General features: G+C 35.1%; 2 protein-coding genes and 1 non-coding gene across 10 annotated transcripts; 2 read left to right on the top strand and 1 right to left on the bottom strand.

Annotated features, from left to right (window-relative positions):
- The first annotated feature begins 81 nt into the window (after window positions 1–81).
- On the top strand, window positions 82–7,908 carry LOC125843303 (mitochondrial aspartate-glutamate transporter AGC1). Of its 3 annotated transcripts, none has more exons than XM_049522530.1 (10): window positions 82–288; window positions 1,563–1,643; window positions 2,334–3,596; window positions 3,718–3,836; window positions 4,106–4,230; window positions 6,114–6,213; window positions 6,370–6,447; window positions 6,693–6,776; window positions 7,010–7,092; window positions 7,425–7,908. In XM_049522530.1, the coding sequence occupies exons 3-10, from the start codon at window positions 2,390–2,392 to the stop codon at window positions 7,585–7,587; spliced, it is 1,959 nt and encodes a 652-aa protein (XP_049378487.1). In that variant the 5' UTR covers window positions 82–288; window positions 1,563–1,643; window positions 2,334–2,389; the 3' UTR covers window positions 7,588–7,908. The 3 variants fall into 3 exon arrangements, with proteins under 3 accessions (XP_049378487.1, XP_049378489.1, XP_049378490.1); XM_049522532.1 differs by having other exon boundaries at window positions 120–288; window positions 2,317–3,596; XM_049522533.1 differs by having other exon boundaries at window positions 120–288; window positions 2,306–3,596.
- Window positions 7,909–8,387: 479 nt separating this feature from the next.
- TRNAD-GUC (transfer RNA aspartic acid (anticodon GUC)) lies at window positions 8,388–8,459 on the top strand. Its single transcript has one exon. It is a non-coding gene; the product is annotated as a tRNA-Asp (tRNA).
- Window positions 8,460–9,389: 930 nt separating this feature from the next.
- Window positions 9,390–13,917, bottom strand: LOC125843300 (uncharacterized). Of its 6 annotated transcripts, none has more exons than XM_049522526.1 (3): window positions 13,635–13,917; window positions 10,984–12,735; window positions 9,390–10,199 (listed from the first exon to the last, which is right to left on the bottom strand). In XM_049522526.1, exons 2-3 carry the CDS (start codon window positions 12,706–12,708, stop codon window positions 9,867–9,869), a joined length of 2,058 nt encoding a protein of 685 aa, XP_049378483.1. In that variant the 5' UTR covers window positions 12,709–12,735; window positions 13,635–13,917; the 3' UTR covers window positions 9,390–9,866. The 6 variants fall into 6 exon arrangements, with proteins under 6 accessions (XP_049378483.1, XP_049378480.1, XP_049378482.1 ...); XM_049522523.1 differs by having other exon boundaries at window positions 13,645–13,912; XM_049522525.1 differs by lacking the exon at window positions 13,635–13,917 and adding an exon at window positions 13,477–13,616.
- Between the last annotated feature and the right edge of the window lie 1,245 nt (window positions 13,918–15,162).

Below are 15,162 nucleotides of genomic sequence, written 5' to 3'. Positions count from 1 at the left end.
AATGCACAAGAAATTTCTATGAAACTATTTCCTTTTAAAAGGAAAAAAAAAAACAAGATGACAGTGACACTCTGGATTCTGTCACGACTCATTGTTTAAAAATTATAGGATTAATGGAAGCTGAAACATCCCAATTCTGAATTTGGTCTTTTTTCTTCATAAACCCTACTAACTTGGGGCTGTCACAGGGGGGAAATTTGCACCCAATTTCTCTCTGATTTGCCCCAGGTGAAAGATGATTCTTGGCACATTGTTTTCAGCTGCTACAAAACAGTCAATTTCATTCAGGTACTAGTAACTTTGTATTTGTATATGTACTGCTCATAGTGGGGTTGCTAATAAACTGATAGAAAGTAGGAAGAATCATTGAAGTCCTTGTTGTTAATTGTGGGTCATTAAGACAATTCAAGAATGGGCAATTTCAAGTTGGTTTTAGGAAAAAGTTTTGATTTTTATGAATGTTGTTGTATTTTGACAAGTATATTTGTATTTGTTTATGTATTTCTCATAGCAGGGTTGCTGATAAACTGATAGAAAGTAGGGAAGAATCATTGAAGTCCTTGTTGTTAATTGTGGATCATTAAGACAATTCAAGAATGGGCAATTTCAAGTTGGTTTTAGGAAAAAGTTTTGATTTTTTCTGAATGTTGTTGTATTTTGACAAGTATATTTGTATTTGTTTATGTATTTCTCATAGCAGGGTTGCTGATAAACTGATAGAAAGTAGGGAAGAATCATTGAAGTCCTTGTTGTTAATTGTGGGTCATTAAAACAATTCAAGAATGGGCAATTTCAAGTTGGTTTTAGGAAAAAGTTTTGATTTTTATGAATGTTGTTGTATTTTGACAAGTATATTTGTATTTGTTTATGTATTTCTCATAGCGGGGTTGCTGATAAACTGATAGAAAGTAGGGAAGAATCATTGAAGTCCTTGTTGTTAATTGTGGGTCATTAAAACAATTCAAAAATGGGCAATTTCCAGTTGGTTTTAGGATAAAGTTTTGATTTTTATGAATGTTGTGTTTTGACAAGTATATTTGTATTTCTCATAGTGGGGTTTGCTGATAACCTGATAGAAAGCAAGTAAAGAATCATTGAAGACTTAGTTGTTAATTGTGGATCATAAAGACAATTCAAGAATGGGCAATTTCAAGTTGGTTTTAGGAAAAAGTTTTGATTTTTATGAATGTTGTTGTATTTTGACAAGTATATTTGTATTTTTATGTATACTACTCGTAGTTTGTTGTCGATGAACCAAGCGAAATCAAGAGAAGCATTGAAATCGACTTTTTAGTTTTGCACAAGCTTGCCTGAACACCATGGGGTATCAAAAAAGAGAAAAAGATATTGGCCTTTTAGTTCTTAGGAATGTTTTTGAAGCTTGAGAAGTATAGTTTTAGGATGAACAATTTCATTCTAGTATAGTTTTTAGAGGTTTCATTTTTTTTTCCCTGTAAATCTTTATTTTGAAATATGCAATTGATGTTACTGTTTGGGTGTAATTTGTTATTTCTTGATTGGCTATGTCCATTTTCAAATTTATAATTTGACGTTATTGTCAGGTGTAATTTGTTACTACTTGATTTGCTGTGTCCAATGGAACTAGTGGCTTGGGACTAGTAAGAGGAAGGAAGCTTTGACAGGTAACGGCACGTCCTTTGTTTTCTGTTCTACAAGTAATTTTAATGAATTCGGTTAAGAATGCTTTATCATTTATCTATTAGCTTTGTGCTGTTATAGAAATATTGAATGCAAGGATCATAAGAGTAATTGAAATCGCTTGAAACACTTTTAAACCCTTTTCTCGCTCTATTGTTCTCCTAACTTGGTAAGTGTTACATTTAGAAATTCTATTTAAGACGGGGATTTTTTTTCTGGAAATTATGATGTTTATACTACTAGTAGCTTTTATTTATTATTTTAGAGCTTTGATGTGCATTTATTGTGATGAACTGATCATATGCAATGTATAATGCATAACATCAAGCATATTTAATAGCTAATAGGCAATTGGTATTGCAATTTCATTCAATGTGAAGGAGGATAGCTCAATATTATGCTCAATTTATGATTCCAATCTTACAACTTAAACTATAGCATCTAGTATAATCGGGTGAAAAACATCTTAGGCAGGAACATGTACAGACATGTATAAAGACTATTTTACACCAATGCTTAAATGAACTTGCTGGATGATTTACTTGGTTTTGTTACTTTTTGCACCAATTTGTTTCGTTTAGTTTTTAGTTTCTATGATGTTTGTGTGCAAATAAACTAGTTCTTTTTCACATAATAATAATAATAGTAATAATGCGGTTACATCCACATTGCAGTTGGCAATCTTCTAGCATTTTATGTTTTGGAGAACATTTTAAATCATTGTGATAATATGGCTGGGGGAAATCAACCACGCCAAAGTGACAAACCTTCAATCAGATACAGGTGTAATCTACTTGATGGGGCACTGTTTGAAATCACTGATTTAGACCGACAAAGTAATGCCCCTATTTCTTCTGGAAATAAGGAGAACCCTAAAAATACTGACTCTGAATCTTCTGAGATAATGAGCACAAGTGAGCTCATATCAGCAGTTGGAAGTATATGGGATTCTGCAGCTCGCCCTGTTACACGAATCCTATCTAAAGCAAGTTCTAGATGCAATAATACCGATCACCAAGAAAACAACATATTTGGTTACTCCACTGCAGATAAAATTTCTGGTGTTTGTTTTTCACCTCCTGATCACTCAATACCTGTCAATGTGGATAGTGATACAGATTCTTCACCTCTACTGCTTGCAAATGTGGAACGACTAACAGTGAACCAGAAAGTGTCATTCTTTGGTCCTCTCTTAGGAAGTTCTTCTCTGCAGAGTCTCCTCCATGACAGATCTACCATGCATCCAGAAACTCGGAAAGCAAAAGATTTTGTCAATTATTTACAGAATGTGTATGGTTGGATGCATGAAGCATCCTTACTGAAATTTAAGCAACAACTAAATTGTGCTAGTAATGGATGCCATGAAAACAGAAAATGTACCATAGAAGACACGACAAACAGTCCTTTAAGTTGCTGCTCAGTTGTGGATACAGTAAATGCTGATTGCCAGACTGACAGGGAAGAGCCAGCTGGTTCATTGTTAAATCAGATCGCAAAGCATGAAGAGATCGACAGGGTGTCAACCGGCACTTCATCTCTAAGGCACTATAATGAAGTTTTTCATGACAAAAAGTCAAACACACTAGAGATTTCATGTTCCGAAAATAAGTCAGTCTTCCATGAGTACTCTGTCACTCCAACTTGTTCTGCTAGTGTAGATGACAGAGTTAATGCTAAGGATCACATATATGATTCTGCCATTAATGAAAAAGTAGAACTGGAGGAAGAGCTCAGTTCTGAAGTACAGATCTCTGTGGCAAAGGAAAAGCCTCGGTATGCACTTGCAAAACAAGAGCATGCTTTTGCAGGAGCAATGGCTGGAATTTTTGTCAGCCTTTGTCTTCATCCAGTTGACACAATTAAGACTGTTATTCAGTCATGCCCCAATGATCAGAAGCCACTTTATTATATAGGCAGATCATTTATTTCTGAAAGAGGTATATTTATTTGAAGCTGTACATCACTTTTCAATATGACAATTCCTTACATGCAGTGAGATGCTTCTCTTTCTTAGAGCCTATGTTTTGACCTTTGAAATTGTTGGTCAACTTATCTCAGGAGTAACAGCACTTTATCGGGGAATTTCGACCAATCTTGCTTCATCTGCACCAATATCTGCACTTTACACCTTTACATACGAATCAGTGAAAGGGGCCTTACTTCCTCTTTTTCCTAAGGTGAATGTTTTGTGTTCTTCTTTTTTCCCCTTTTATGTTAAACTTCCCCTCAGAATTGCTGTCCACACCACCCAAGCAAGCCGAGAATGGAATTGGAAAAATAAATGAAAGGAGACTGTTAGGCTTGCGAAGTTATTATAATTTCTATAAATTAGTAAAGGAGAAACTGGTCTATGTCCTGTGGTAATCATAGATATATTTTCCGTTTGTATGATTCTTTTTACAAAGGAAATTGGTGTATTCCTAAATGTCACACATGTCTAACACAGGAATGCCACTCTTTTGCACACTGCTTGGCTGGGGGTTGTGCAAGCATTGCCACTTCATTCATTTTCACTCCGAGTGAGCGCATAAAACAACAGATGCAAGTGGGCTCCCACTATAAAAACTGCTGGTAAAGTTACGTTCCTGAAATACGTTAGTCATCCCATTATCTGATTCCACCTGCTTTTGGATCTGTCTGATTCTGTTTACCACAGTTTAATGATATGAGAATGCTCGTAGCCTTGAGTGCTTCCTGTCTGTGTTTAAGTATGCATCTGTTGCCTAAGTATCCTGCAACTCATGTTCTTTTTCAATATATGTATTATACTCATATGTTCCTCAAGGTCTGTCCTGGATAGAATTGAAGAAAATCCTCAATATGATCTTTGTTGCTACTACATGTTTAAATTTCAGTTGGTCCTTGGTATTATGAAATCTGTCTCACAAAATTGAGATAACTCACAGGAAAAAGTAAACTAGGGAATATTTGATTTACCTTAATAGGGTTATTGATGTCTTAAGTTTATACTTCTTTGTTATGTGACGAGCGCAAATTACACATTATTTTCAAGCGCTTCGCTAGTCAAATATAGTATAGAATAATTATTGTCTCCACATGGATTGGTACAATTAATGCTTCAAACGAACTTTGCTAAGTTTTTATATGGAAAATATTAACTGTAAATTGATGTGGTATTACACCATGAGTAACAAATATACTTTTAACTAGTGTTGATTTAAATGGACTTGGGAATTATGAAATAACGATTGATAGGAGAATCAAGGGATAATGACTAGACAGGTGCAAAAGAAATAAGCAGGATCAACTTGTTTTCAAGGTTCTTATCTGAGTTTTCGTTGCTTTTGGCAAATTCAATGACTGACTAGCATGTCCACTATATTAGGATATGTCTTTCGAATGAATTTAATAGCTTCAGACTCAACTAATTAAATGCTGAAGAACATTTGCAAGAATAAGCCAATGGATGTAAAAGGAAAACTTCCCATGAATATTTTCCTATATTAATTTGAAGAACAATTCAACAAGCTTTTTGATTACTGAAAAAAATTGTTATAATAAATCATAATCTAGTAGCATAGATTGTCAGTGCAAAGCTTCTCTTTTGATTAAACTAAATAAGGAATAATTATGCGTATCGTTCAAACTCCATTAACAAAATCTGACAATTTAAGCAAGTTGAATCCATGAATTACACCTAAAACACCATGTGTCACAAACCCTACGAGGAACTACTCCATAAAATTAGACAACATAGTCAAAGAAGAAAGAAAACTAGAGTTCATTACAACCAACTATCGATCCAAACTGCTGTATTGAATTGAAATGATGATGGAAGTATTGAAATCTGTTGTCTTCAACCCTTACCGCTTACTCTGACTTCCCAACATGCTGACCCCTATTACTTGCGTTTTTGGAGTATTTATACCGTACAAAAGGTCCCAGACCAAAATACCCTTCAAAAGACAACTTGAAAAAAATCTGGAAACAAAATGCCTGGCGCGACATGCCAATTTTCCAGGCCCCTGGATTTCTCGGCAGAGAGCAGCACACAAGGCAGGCACGGCGCACCAAGCGATTTTCCAGTGTCGTCATCTACTTCATTCTTTCACATGCATCTCTGTCCTCGAACCTCGAACTTGATTCCTTTTGAATTCTCTTGGACCTCTACTTAGACTTCAAAGTACCAAGACATCTATCTAAGCTCCAAAAGTGCTCAAAATCTTAGAAACAAGTCCTACAACCAAAACACATGTAATAAGCACAAAGCATTAAACATTATAAATCATCAAACACTATTTGAATGTAGTTAAATAAGACGAAATGTAGCTAGGAACTTATGTTTCTTGCCTACCATCATTATGTGGTCTACTTTAACCCAGTAGTTTTGTTATAGTCATTTGCTACTTTAACTCAGTACACTAAGGAGGGGAGGACTATTATTACCTACTGACAAGTGACAACATCTTGCTTTCTCATTCTTGCATCCTCAGGGATGCCTTAATTGTGATTATAAGAAGTGGTGGTTTGCCTTCACTGTATGCTGGATGGAAAGCTGTACTCTGGAGGAATATTCCACACTCAATCATTAAGGTAAGTTTTGACTTTAGCAATCTGTCTCTGTGCCCTTTTGGAGAGAATCGGGGAGCAGGAAGTTGATTGCTTTATATTCTCTTTCATCCAAGTTTGACATCCTTCTTTTTGGCCTTCTATTGCTCTTTTATTGTACATTACCATTTTGACTGGCAGTTCTATACATATGAAAGATTGAAGGAGTTGAGGTTGTCATCAGTTCAACTGTGCAACCAAAATGACACACTAATGACGGTTAGTTTTCTTACTAATGAGTAGTCCTATGTCTACTCTTCATCTTTGCCATTATCGGGCTCATGATAGATAATTTGCTGGCACTTACATTCTGACTTTTACTATTGGCTTTAAGGAATGATGGTCAAGGTGATCGTTTTAGTGATTGAAGTCTGTAGTTGAGGCAATGAAGCCTTAGTGTTCTTGGTTTCATAGTCTAGCACAAAACAATAAGGTTTTTCTCAGTTGTTTTCTCCTCCTTCTAGCTTGCCTGTGGAGGATTAGCTGGCTCTACTGCTGCACTATTCACAACTCCCTTCGATGTTGTCAAGACAAGATTACAGACACAGGTAATTCAGCAATGTGTTTCCTTTCTTGTTCACTCTAGTTATGATAGTTGTCAGTATGTCTATAGTTTAATTTAAATCCTTCTGAAAGTGTTCAGCTGCTGTGTTTCCCATCCCTTTTTTCTATTTAATTGATTGTTATTTGAGAAAGCTTCAGCTTCTGTACTTAACATCTTCTGTTTACACTATATGCGCATCTGATTTGTAAAGTTCCTAAGGAAGTCTTGGTCGTGCAGATTCCTGGATTTACGACTCAGTTTGGTGTATTCGGCACACTTCAAGAAATTGCAAAACGTGAAGGTTTGAAGGGTCTCTACAGGTAATGGTTGGATGGTATTTTGAAGTAATTTTATTGAATAATACCTTCTGGTAATAGTTAATTATCAATCTTGTGTGTCAAATATTTGATACGTGCACCTATCCCATCCCATAATATATTTTTAATGATGCAACATACTCTAGCAAATTAGTCAGTTGGATGCGGTATCCTACCAAACTGACTATATTGGTAACTTAATTGTCTGTGCTGTCACCAAGTCATGCTGAATGAATACCAGCAGCTTTCTAAAAGCATGCCATATATAGTCGATATGTTGTTTACGCTAACCATTTTATTTGTTCTGGTTATAATGAACCTTGATTTCATGGCAGGGGCTTGAGTCCTAGATTGATCATGTATATGACCCAGGGAGCAATTTTCTTTGCATCTTATGAATCTTTCAAGAAGATATTTTCTTTGGATATCCCGCAGCCTAAAACAGAAACGGTTCCATATGAACATAAGGAAGATGATCGTGCAACGTTGCCTTCATGAAGCTAACAAAGGAAAGATCAGTTCAACATAGTGCATCTTTGCAGCAATGTTCCAAGTGAGAAAATATGATTTCAAGATTAACATGGATATTTTCCTTTGTGCTGGACCACCTAACAGATGATGAAGGAAACTGAAGTGCTAATAGAAACATGCAGGCTGATTATCCATCGAGTTTTGAACTGTGTGTCAGCTAGCCCTCGGGAATTTCTTGGAGAGGATATAGGGATGCTGGATGCATACTTTTGTAGTATGATTGTAAATTTGATATTAACATTAATATAGGCGACTAAACTTATCTGGAATTGAGGTATAGTTGATTGATTGATTGATTTTGGTGAGTATGCAATAATGTAATTATTTCTTGTGTAGCCTTAGCTTCAGAACATTTATTTAAAGAAAAATGTATATTTTCCTTTCCTTGTTGGTTACCATAAACATTGATGAAAAGTGCAGACTAACAAATACTTTTCCAATAAAGACAATAGAGATAGCAACAACGCAAGTGACATTTGGAGAGAGAAGAGTGTACGTAGATCTTATCCCTAGGAAGCAGTGAAATTATTTTGATAGATCTTAAGCTCAACAAAGAAAATAGAAGCCTATGGTATTAGTATTACTAGTGGCTCAAGCAAACCAATGTCTTCCCAACAACAAAAGTAAAGTGTAAATTGAAACCATTTTCTATTAAATTTTGGATAAATATTTTACATTCAAATGAAGGGTGATTTAGCATTGATAAAAAAAAATTAAATAAATGTTTTTGATACATATAGAGGTAGATGACAATTACTTTCAACAAAGTCGTTGTAGTATAGTGGTAAGTATTCCCGCCTGTCACGCGGGTGACCCGGGTTCGATCCCCGGCAGCGGCGTATTTTTTTTTATTTCCTCTTTTAAATTTCTTATACGTTCTTTATCTCACAAGTTAGTAGGAATAAAATCTATGTACACTCTCGGAAACAAGTGCTCTACCTCACAAAGTAGTAGGATAAATCATCCGAAACAAGTTATCCAAAGTAAAGTTAGTAGGAATAAACACTCTCGGAAACAAGTGATCTACCTCCTCACAAAGTAGTAGGATAAGTCATCCGAAACAAGTTATCTACCTCACAAAGTAAAGTTAATAGGAATAAACACTCTCGGAAACAAGTTATCTACCTCACAAAGTAGTAGGAAAGTTTATCAAAAACAATTTTTTTACCTCACAAAGTTAGTAAGAATAAAATCTATGTAATCGTAAAGGGAGGCCATTGACCAGTTGTTTTTTCAAATCAAATGTCATTTTTTTTAGAAAAAAAAAAAAGGGAACAAGAAAAGAACTACATCTCTCTTGAAAAACAATAAATTACTGTAAGGATTATGTTTTCCTTCCCAACAACAAAGAGACAAAGAAAGTCCTTTTTCAAGAAAATCTATTATTTTGTTTCATACTGGCCATCATGAGCACTTCATGAAAAGCTAAACACTTTTGATGAAAACAGGAAAACATGAAACTGCCTAAAGTCTAAACCGATATGTTTTACTTGAGTCGAGGGTGTGAGATAAGCTAAGGTTGCGTACACACAACCCTCTCAAACCCCACTCGTGGAATACACTAGGTATGTTGTTATTGCTTGAAGTCCAAACCAATATATTTTACTTGACTCAAGGGTCTATTTCACAAGGTAGGCTAAGGTTACGTACACACAACCCTCCCTAACCCGACTCGTGGGATACACTAGGTATGTTGTGGTTGTTGTCTGAAGTCCAAACAAAGATTGCAAATTATGATTTACACCAAACTATTCTCACAGATGCTGCAATTGCATTTAAATGGCACAAGAGCTATTTATTCCCACAATAGTATACTTACATTAAAAAAATAAAAATCTACTAACTCATACTACAAAGAGTGTTCAAAATTTCCCTTATGACTTGCTTTCCTTGAGCACCTTGTGGCCATCATAAATAAATTACAAGTAGACTAATGCTAATATTTGAAATTTTCTATAGTTGAAAAAATTGAATTGAGATTCCTATGCCCTCCCCTATCAACTAACAATATAAACAGTATGGTGTTGTGAGATTTTGACCCTATTCCAGAAGAAAAATAACAAAACATGATCATCAAGCTGAAAATCAGATTTTCACAAGCTCGTGGATACTGCCTCGTGTGCACCATTCATCATCTTGGTTCCTTTCATGAACAAAAAAGTTGCATCCAGATGATCTCAAGTTCACAAAGCAACCAGTGTTTGTATGGAACTCGATATATGCCTAGCTGAGTGAGTCGTTCAAGACTATACTCGACCAATTGGAGAGAATGGTGGATTGAGCATGAAAGATGGGAATACTTGCTCCACTTTCTTGTGTACTTTCTGTTTCTTTTCCTCTCTAGCTGCATTGATCAAGCCTTTAATGTCATCATCCTGAACAAAAACCCGCAACGTGTTGGATTGCAATGATTCTATATTGTTCCCTTGTCCCACAGCAATTGAGGTTTCCATGGAGTGCAAAATTGAGACACAAATAGAGAATGCTTGTAATGCAGATAACTGAGCATGGAAATCAACTGAATATTGTCCATCCTCCTTAAGTGTCATGGTTAACGCTGGAGCTTTATCTTTTCTTCCCTGCATACAGTTTGTTTAAAACAATGAGTAAGGGAAAATTACTTTCGGGATAACGCATTATCAGTACTAATCGAACAGATACAGTTTCCTATCATCTCTCCCTTCCAGGTGTAAGATAGATCATCCTTATGTGTGGGATTCTCATAGTTTAACATTGATTTGGCGTGTATACCTTGAAAACAATGATTCAGTTTCTTAAAACAAATTTACGAGTTGAATGTCATCTCAATTCTAGAAAAAGAACAAGAGATATACTCCCTCTGTTCCAATTTGCCTGTCTCACTTTCCTTTTTAGTATGTTTCCAAAAGAAAGCATCTTTCACTAGTTAGCAACTCATTAATTCCAACTTTCCACATGACATGTTTAAAACTACAAGATTAAAGGACATTTGTACATTCTACATATCTTTAGTTTAGGACCACGAGTATCAAAAGTCATTTTTACTTTCTTAAACTCCGTGCAAGTCAAAACCAGACAATCATATTGAAATGGAGGTAGTATCATATATGAATCTATTAACATGAGAAATTGATGATAAACTAGACTTCAACACAAGTGAATGATGAAATAGTTGTAAGTTATCATTGTTACTAAATATGAGAAACCTGAGCTCTAACTATTATATGCAATTACTTCCCACTGCATAGAACATAACCTTTTCACAAGAAATGCTCAAGTAGCACGACTAATTATGTCTACCAAGATTGCCAAAGGTCTAAAAGATTTCTTTTAATGTAAATGTCTGTGAGAAGACAAATGTTTAGGCAACAGTCAGAATATTACCTGAATGAAGAGTTCCAATGGCTGCTGCCTCTCGACTAGAGGGCGGTTGTCATCAATACGAATATTTGGATTGCCAAATATGTGAAGCGGGCATGCCATGTCCCAGCCGCCACAGTCACAACCTCCACCCATCCTCCATCTATCCAACAAGGGGGAAGGACCAGGACTTTCAGTTGTTGGAAGACCATGGTGTCCAGAAGGGATCACAACATTCACCTTGGCAGGACTTACATTATCAGAATGTCCAATTCTTTGCTCAACCACAGAGAGATCCAGTAAGTTTGGAAGTGGCTGATCAGCCTTTGCATCCCCACTCCTGAATTTCAAACTCTCTCTCTTTTCAAATGGTACCTCTATAGCAATCGCCGCGATTTCAACCTCTACGGTTACACAATTAGCTCCAGATGACTTCTCATCTGAGGCTTTAGGTGCAATAGTGACATCAGGGGAAGAACAACAACTTTCTTGAAAAGAAACTCTTTTTCTTGAATGGGGAGTATCAAACAAGACAAACTCTGTCACCATTGAGTTGTCGCAATCTCCAGCGTTTTTAATGTCTGTACATAAATAACAGGAAACTTGCATCCGCCCAACCAACAACGGTTCTCTAATGCTATCTTTTGATCCCCATCCACCACTAGCATTGCTCTTCCTTTTGTGGTGAATAGAATGAAATGTGTACACCCAATTTAAGGTATCCTCAACTTTCCATGACTTTGCAACAAAACTATCTTCAGGTGACTTTACTGAGAACTCAAAGAAGGGCAATCCACTTTTCTTATCCGACCTGAGCAAGCCGTGTAAGTGAGCTGGTAAACTTTGCACATTTGAATTACATTCCACTGGCGCAGGCATGCTTGAGAAATCATGCAATAGAGATTTATGAACTGTTCTGCCTCTACTGACGTTAACAGGATCATTCTTAATATTTGTGCCAGGTTCGAAAGTATAACTCAATGGACTTTTCAGAGACTTTGATTTACCAAATGGATCAAACATCTTTCTAATAGGGCTGAAACGGGATTTTTGGCTGCTAGTCCTGGAGCTATCACTTTCTGACCAAGCAGGCGAATGCGGTAATGCTAACTTTGCAGACAGTGATTTGGATAAAGACACAGATGGATCCCTATCCGTTAGTCTGTTAACTTCACATGGACGGTCAGCAACAGATTGAGACATGATTTTTGAATCGTGAGCTGACTGTCTTGGTGGAATTTGAGTCCTTCTATTTTCTCTATGATCAGAATTTAAAGAACATCCTAGAGAGCTATCTGATGGTACATCGCTCTCGGGTGTAAGTTTGAACGAGGATCTATGTTTATCTATGAGTGAATTGTCCTCATCTGAACCACATAAAACATCAACAATACCAAATGAGAATGCATTGGCATTGCCCCTAGAGAACTCAATTTTTCTTCTTTCCTCAACAGCATCAGTTTTCTTGATGCCTCTAACATCTCTAGAACTTTGATAGACAGAGCCCCTCTTTAGGATATCATTTCCTCCCAAATGTGATTTCCTTGATGGAGCATCTTTACACGACACGCTACGATACCGATGAAAGCTTATCTCAGTGAAGTCCCCATCTACAGACAATACTTCTTTGCTGCATTTGGAATTTCCTTTGCTTTTTCTCCTTTCACCTTTTAGACGGTGCCGCGGAGATGGAAGAACAGTTGTAGGACTTCCATCTACTACACAATACTTGTCGAAATCCAACTCCATAACTAGTCATATCAATTGATCTGCAACCTATCAAGGACAACATGGCAGGTCATTCACAGTAAAATCCACAAACTACTGAGCACAATGCATTGCTATTCAAAACAAACATCAGAGAAGTACAATTAATCACATAAGATTTTACAATTTATAGGACTAAAATCTTATTCGGAAACAGCCTCTCTACCCCCACAAAGGTAGGGCTAAGGTCCGCGTACATCTCGCCCTCCACATACCCCAGACCCCACTTGTAGGATTAAACTGAGTATGTTGTTGTAGGACTAAAATCTTATAGGGAAACATTTCTATGAACTAAACCAATTGAAAATACCTAAAGATTGGATTTTTAGACTCCAGGACCCCCAAACATGCCTTCAACATAACAAAAGTTCAGGAATACAGCAAACAACTAGATCTAAGAGAAAGACTCTAGACCAAGAAACCTCAATGATTCCATGTGTTTCACTTACAAAACTGAAAGATATGCAACAAAAATAAAAATAAAAAGGGCATACCCATGTCTTCAAATTGAAAACAAGAAGGCTGAGCAAAGCTAAAAAGCCTAACAAATGCACAAATTCCAAGGGACTCTCCTAATGACAAAATCCATAGTTTAGAACAAAAACCCCTCAAAGGTGCAAACTTTAGTCCAATTAACCAAAACCAATAAAACAAAACAAAGAAAACCCACAAACCCCACTTAAACATTGAATCCCCCAAATGAAAAATGTAGAATTTATTCTAAAACAAATTTAAAAAACAGTCCATTACCATACCCCACTTGATTTCAGAGAAGTGAAGCAAAAGAAAAACCCAACAAACTCCTAGCAGAAGCAATCATTTCTTATTAATCTCTTAACCTCAAAGACTCATTCAAGAAAGCACATTTCACATTTATATATTCTCCAAAAGGGTAAAAGAGAAGATACCAAAACCAACCTCACATTGCTTAAAGAGCATTCAGTTTCTGACTTAAAATTGGTACTCAAAACTTTCTCCAAGAATCAAGAAAAACACATGGATAAAATAATAACAACAATTAGCACCAACCCACAAAAAGTTACACCATATAATGAGTTAATGACCAAAAAAAAAAAAGAGCATGCCTTGTAGGGATAGAGACTGAGAGAAGAAAATGGGTAGTGGGGTATAACAAATATAGAGTGAAAAACTCTCACACACACATGAGGGAAGAAGAGAGACAAAAGAGCTGCCAAGCTGCTCTATATGTCCACTAAAAAAGCAATCTTTGACTCACATCATCATATGCTTTCATGCTTTGTTTCTAATTTCTATTATTTATTACTCAGTGTCACTTTAGTTTATTTCACGCTCATATAAAATTTTAAAAAATATATTTAATTATTTTCATTTGTTAAATATTTTTTGAAAATTATATTTATTTTTACCTATTTATTATAATAAAAATAGATATTAACTTTTACTTATTCAATTTAAAAACTCAAGAAAAAGTCATCATATAATTTCTAATATATTTTCCAAAGAATTAAATTTATTATATTCAGAAAGTGATGATAAAATTATTATTTTAATTATTACTCCTTCATGAATATGACCGAGTCAATACTGAATAAGCAAAAATGAATGAAATCGTACTAGTTTTTATCTTGAATTTTTTAAAATAATATATATATTGGAATAAAAATTTACTCCCTTCGTCTCGTATTAGTTGATCATTTTCTTCCTTACACCCATATTAAGAAATCATAAATAAAATAATTTTACTAATTCATTCCTTAAAAAAAATCTTGAAAACACACCTTCAAAAGAATTAATTATAAGGTTAAGTTAGAAAAAAAATAATTAATGCACTCCTGATTTAGTAAAATGAACAATTAATATGAAATAATTATTTTCAATAAGATGATCAATTAATATAATCGATAAGTATTTTTTAAAATGACACTTATTTTAAAACGGAGATAATAGGTTTGCCTCTAGTGTGGATTTTTTCTTTGTAATGTGTGGCCTTTCTTTCTTGCCTTCTTTCACTTTTTTCAATGGATACTTTTTAGGTCACTGTTTAAGGCACATTGAAGATGGCAAATTTCCAATATTAACCTTGAAGATAGGACTAATCAAACTTAATTTAGGGGCAATTTTGGTAAATCAGGAAAGGGGGCAGACCAATTATTAATTGGAGGAATCACTGCACAAGAATTAATTATAATTTATGCTATTTTATTGGGAATAGCATATATTGTTTTCTATTTGGCTTTTTCTTGGCTAATTAAATATAGTTTTTTATATTTTTCAAATTTAATATGGGACAGGATTCTTATGATCAAGGTGATTCCCAATTTATAATAATCTTTTTTTTAATTAATGGTGAATTAAATGTAATAGATTTCAGATCCCTTCAAAAAGGAAAATTACATTAAGACCCTTGATTCTTGGATAATACTTTTGACAAGTTTACCCCTCAATAATAAAACA

Source organism: Solanum stenotomum, chromosome 10 (assembly GCF_019186545.1).
Source record: "Solanum stenotomum isolate F172 chromosome 10, ASM1918654v1, whole genome shotgun sequence".
NCBI lineage: Eukaryota > Viridiplantae > Streptophyta > Magnoliopsida > Solanales > Solanaceae > Solanum > Solanum stenotomum.
The sequence above is the reverse complement of the archived record's forward strand: the minus strand, read 5'-3'. Positions and strand labels throughout refer to the sequence as shown.

What these genes read in the sequence shown, in the direction of transcription:
- LOC125843303 (XM_049522530.1), top strand. Translation starts at nt 2,390, where the DNA reads ATGGCTGGGGGAAATCAACCACGCCAAAGTGACAAACCTTCAATCAGA. An exon ending in TCCCACTATAAAAACTGCTG is followed by an intron (nt 4,231 to 6,113) that starts GTAAAGTTACGT and finishes TTGCATCCTCAG; the next exon opens with GGATGCCTTAATTGTGATTA. An exon ending in AAAATGACACACTAATGACG is followed by an intron (nt 6,448 to 6,692) that starts GTTAGTTTTCTT and finishes TCCTCCTTCTAG; the next exon opens with CTTGCCTGTGGAGGATTAGC.
- LOC125843300 (XM_049522526.1), bottom strand. Translation starts at nt 12,708, where the DNA reads ATGGAGTTGGATTTCGACAAGTATTGTGTAGTAGATGGAAGTCCTACA. An exon ending in CATTGGAACTCTTCATTCAG is followed by an intron (nt 10,200 to 10,983) that starts GTAATATTCTGA and finishes AACTGTATGCAG; the next exon opens with GGAAGAAAAGATAAAGCTCC.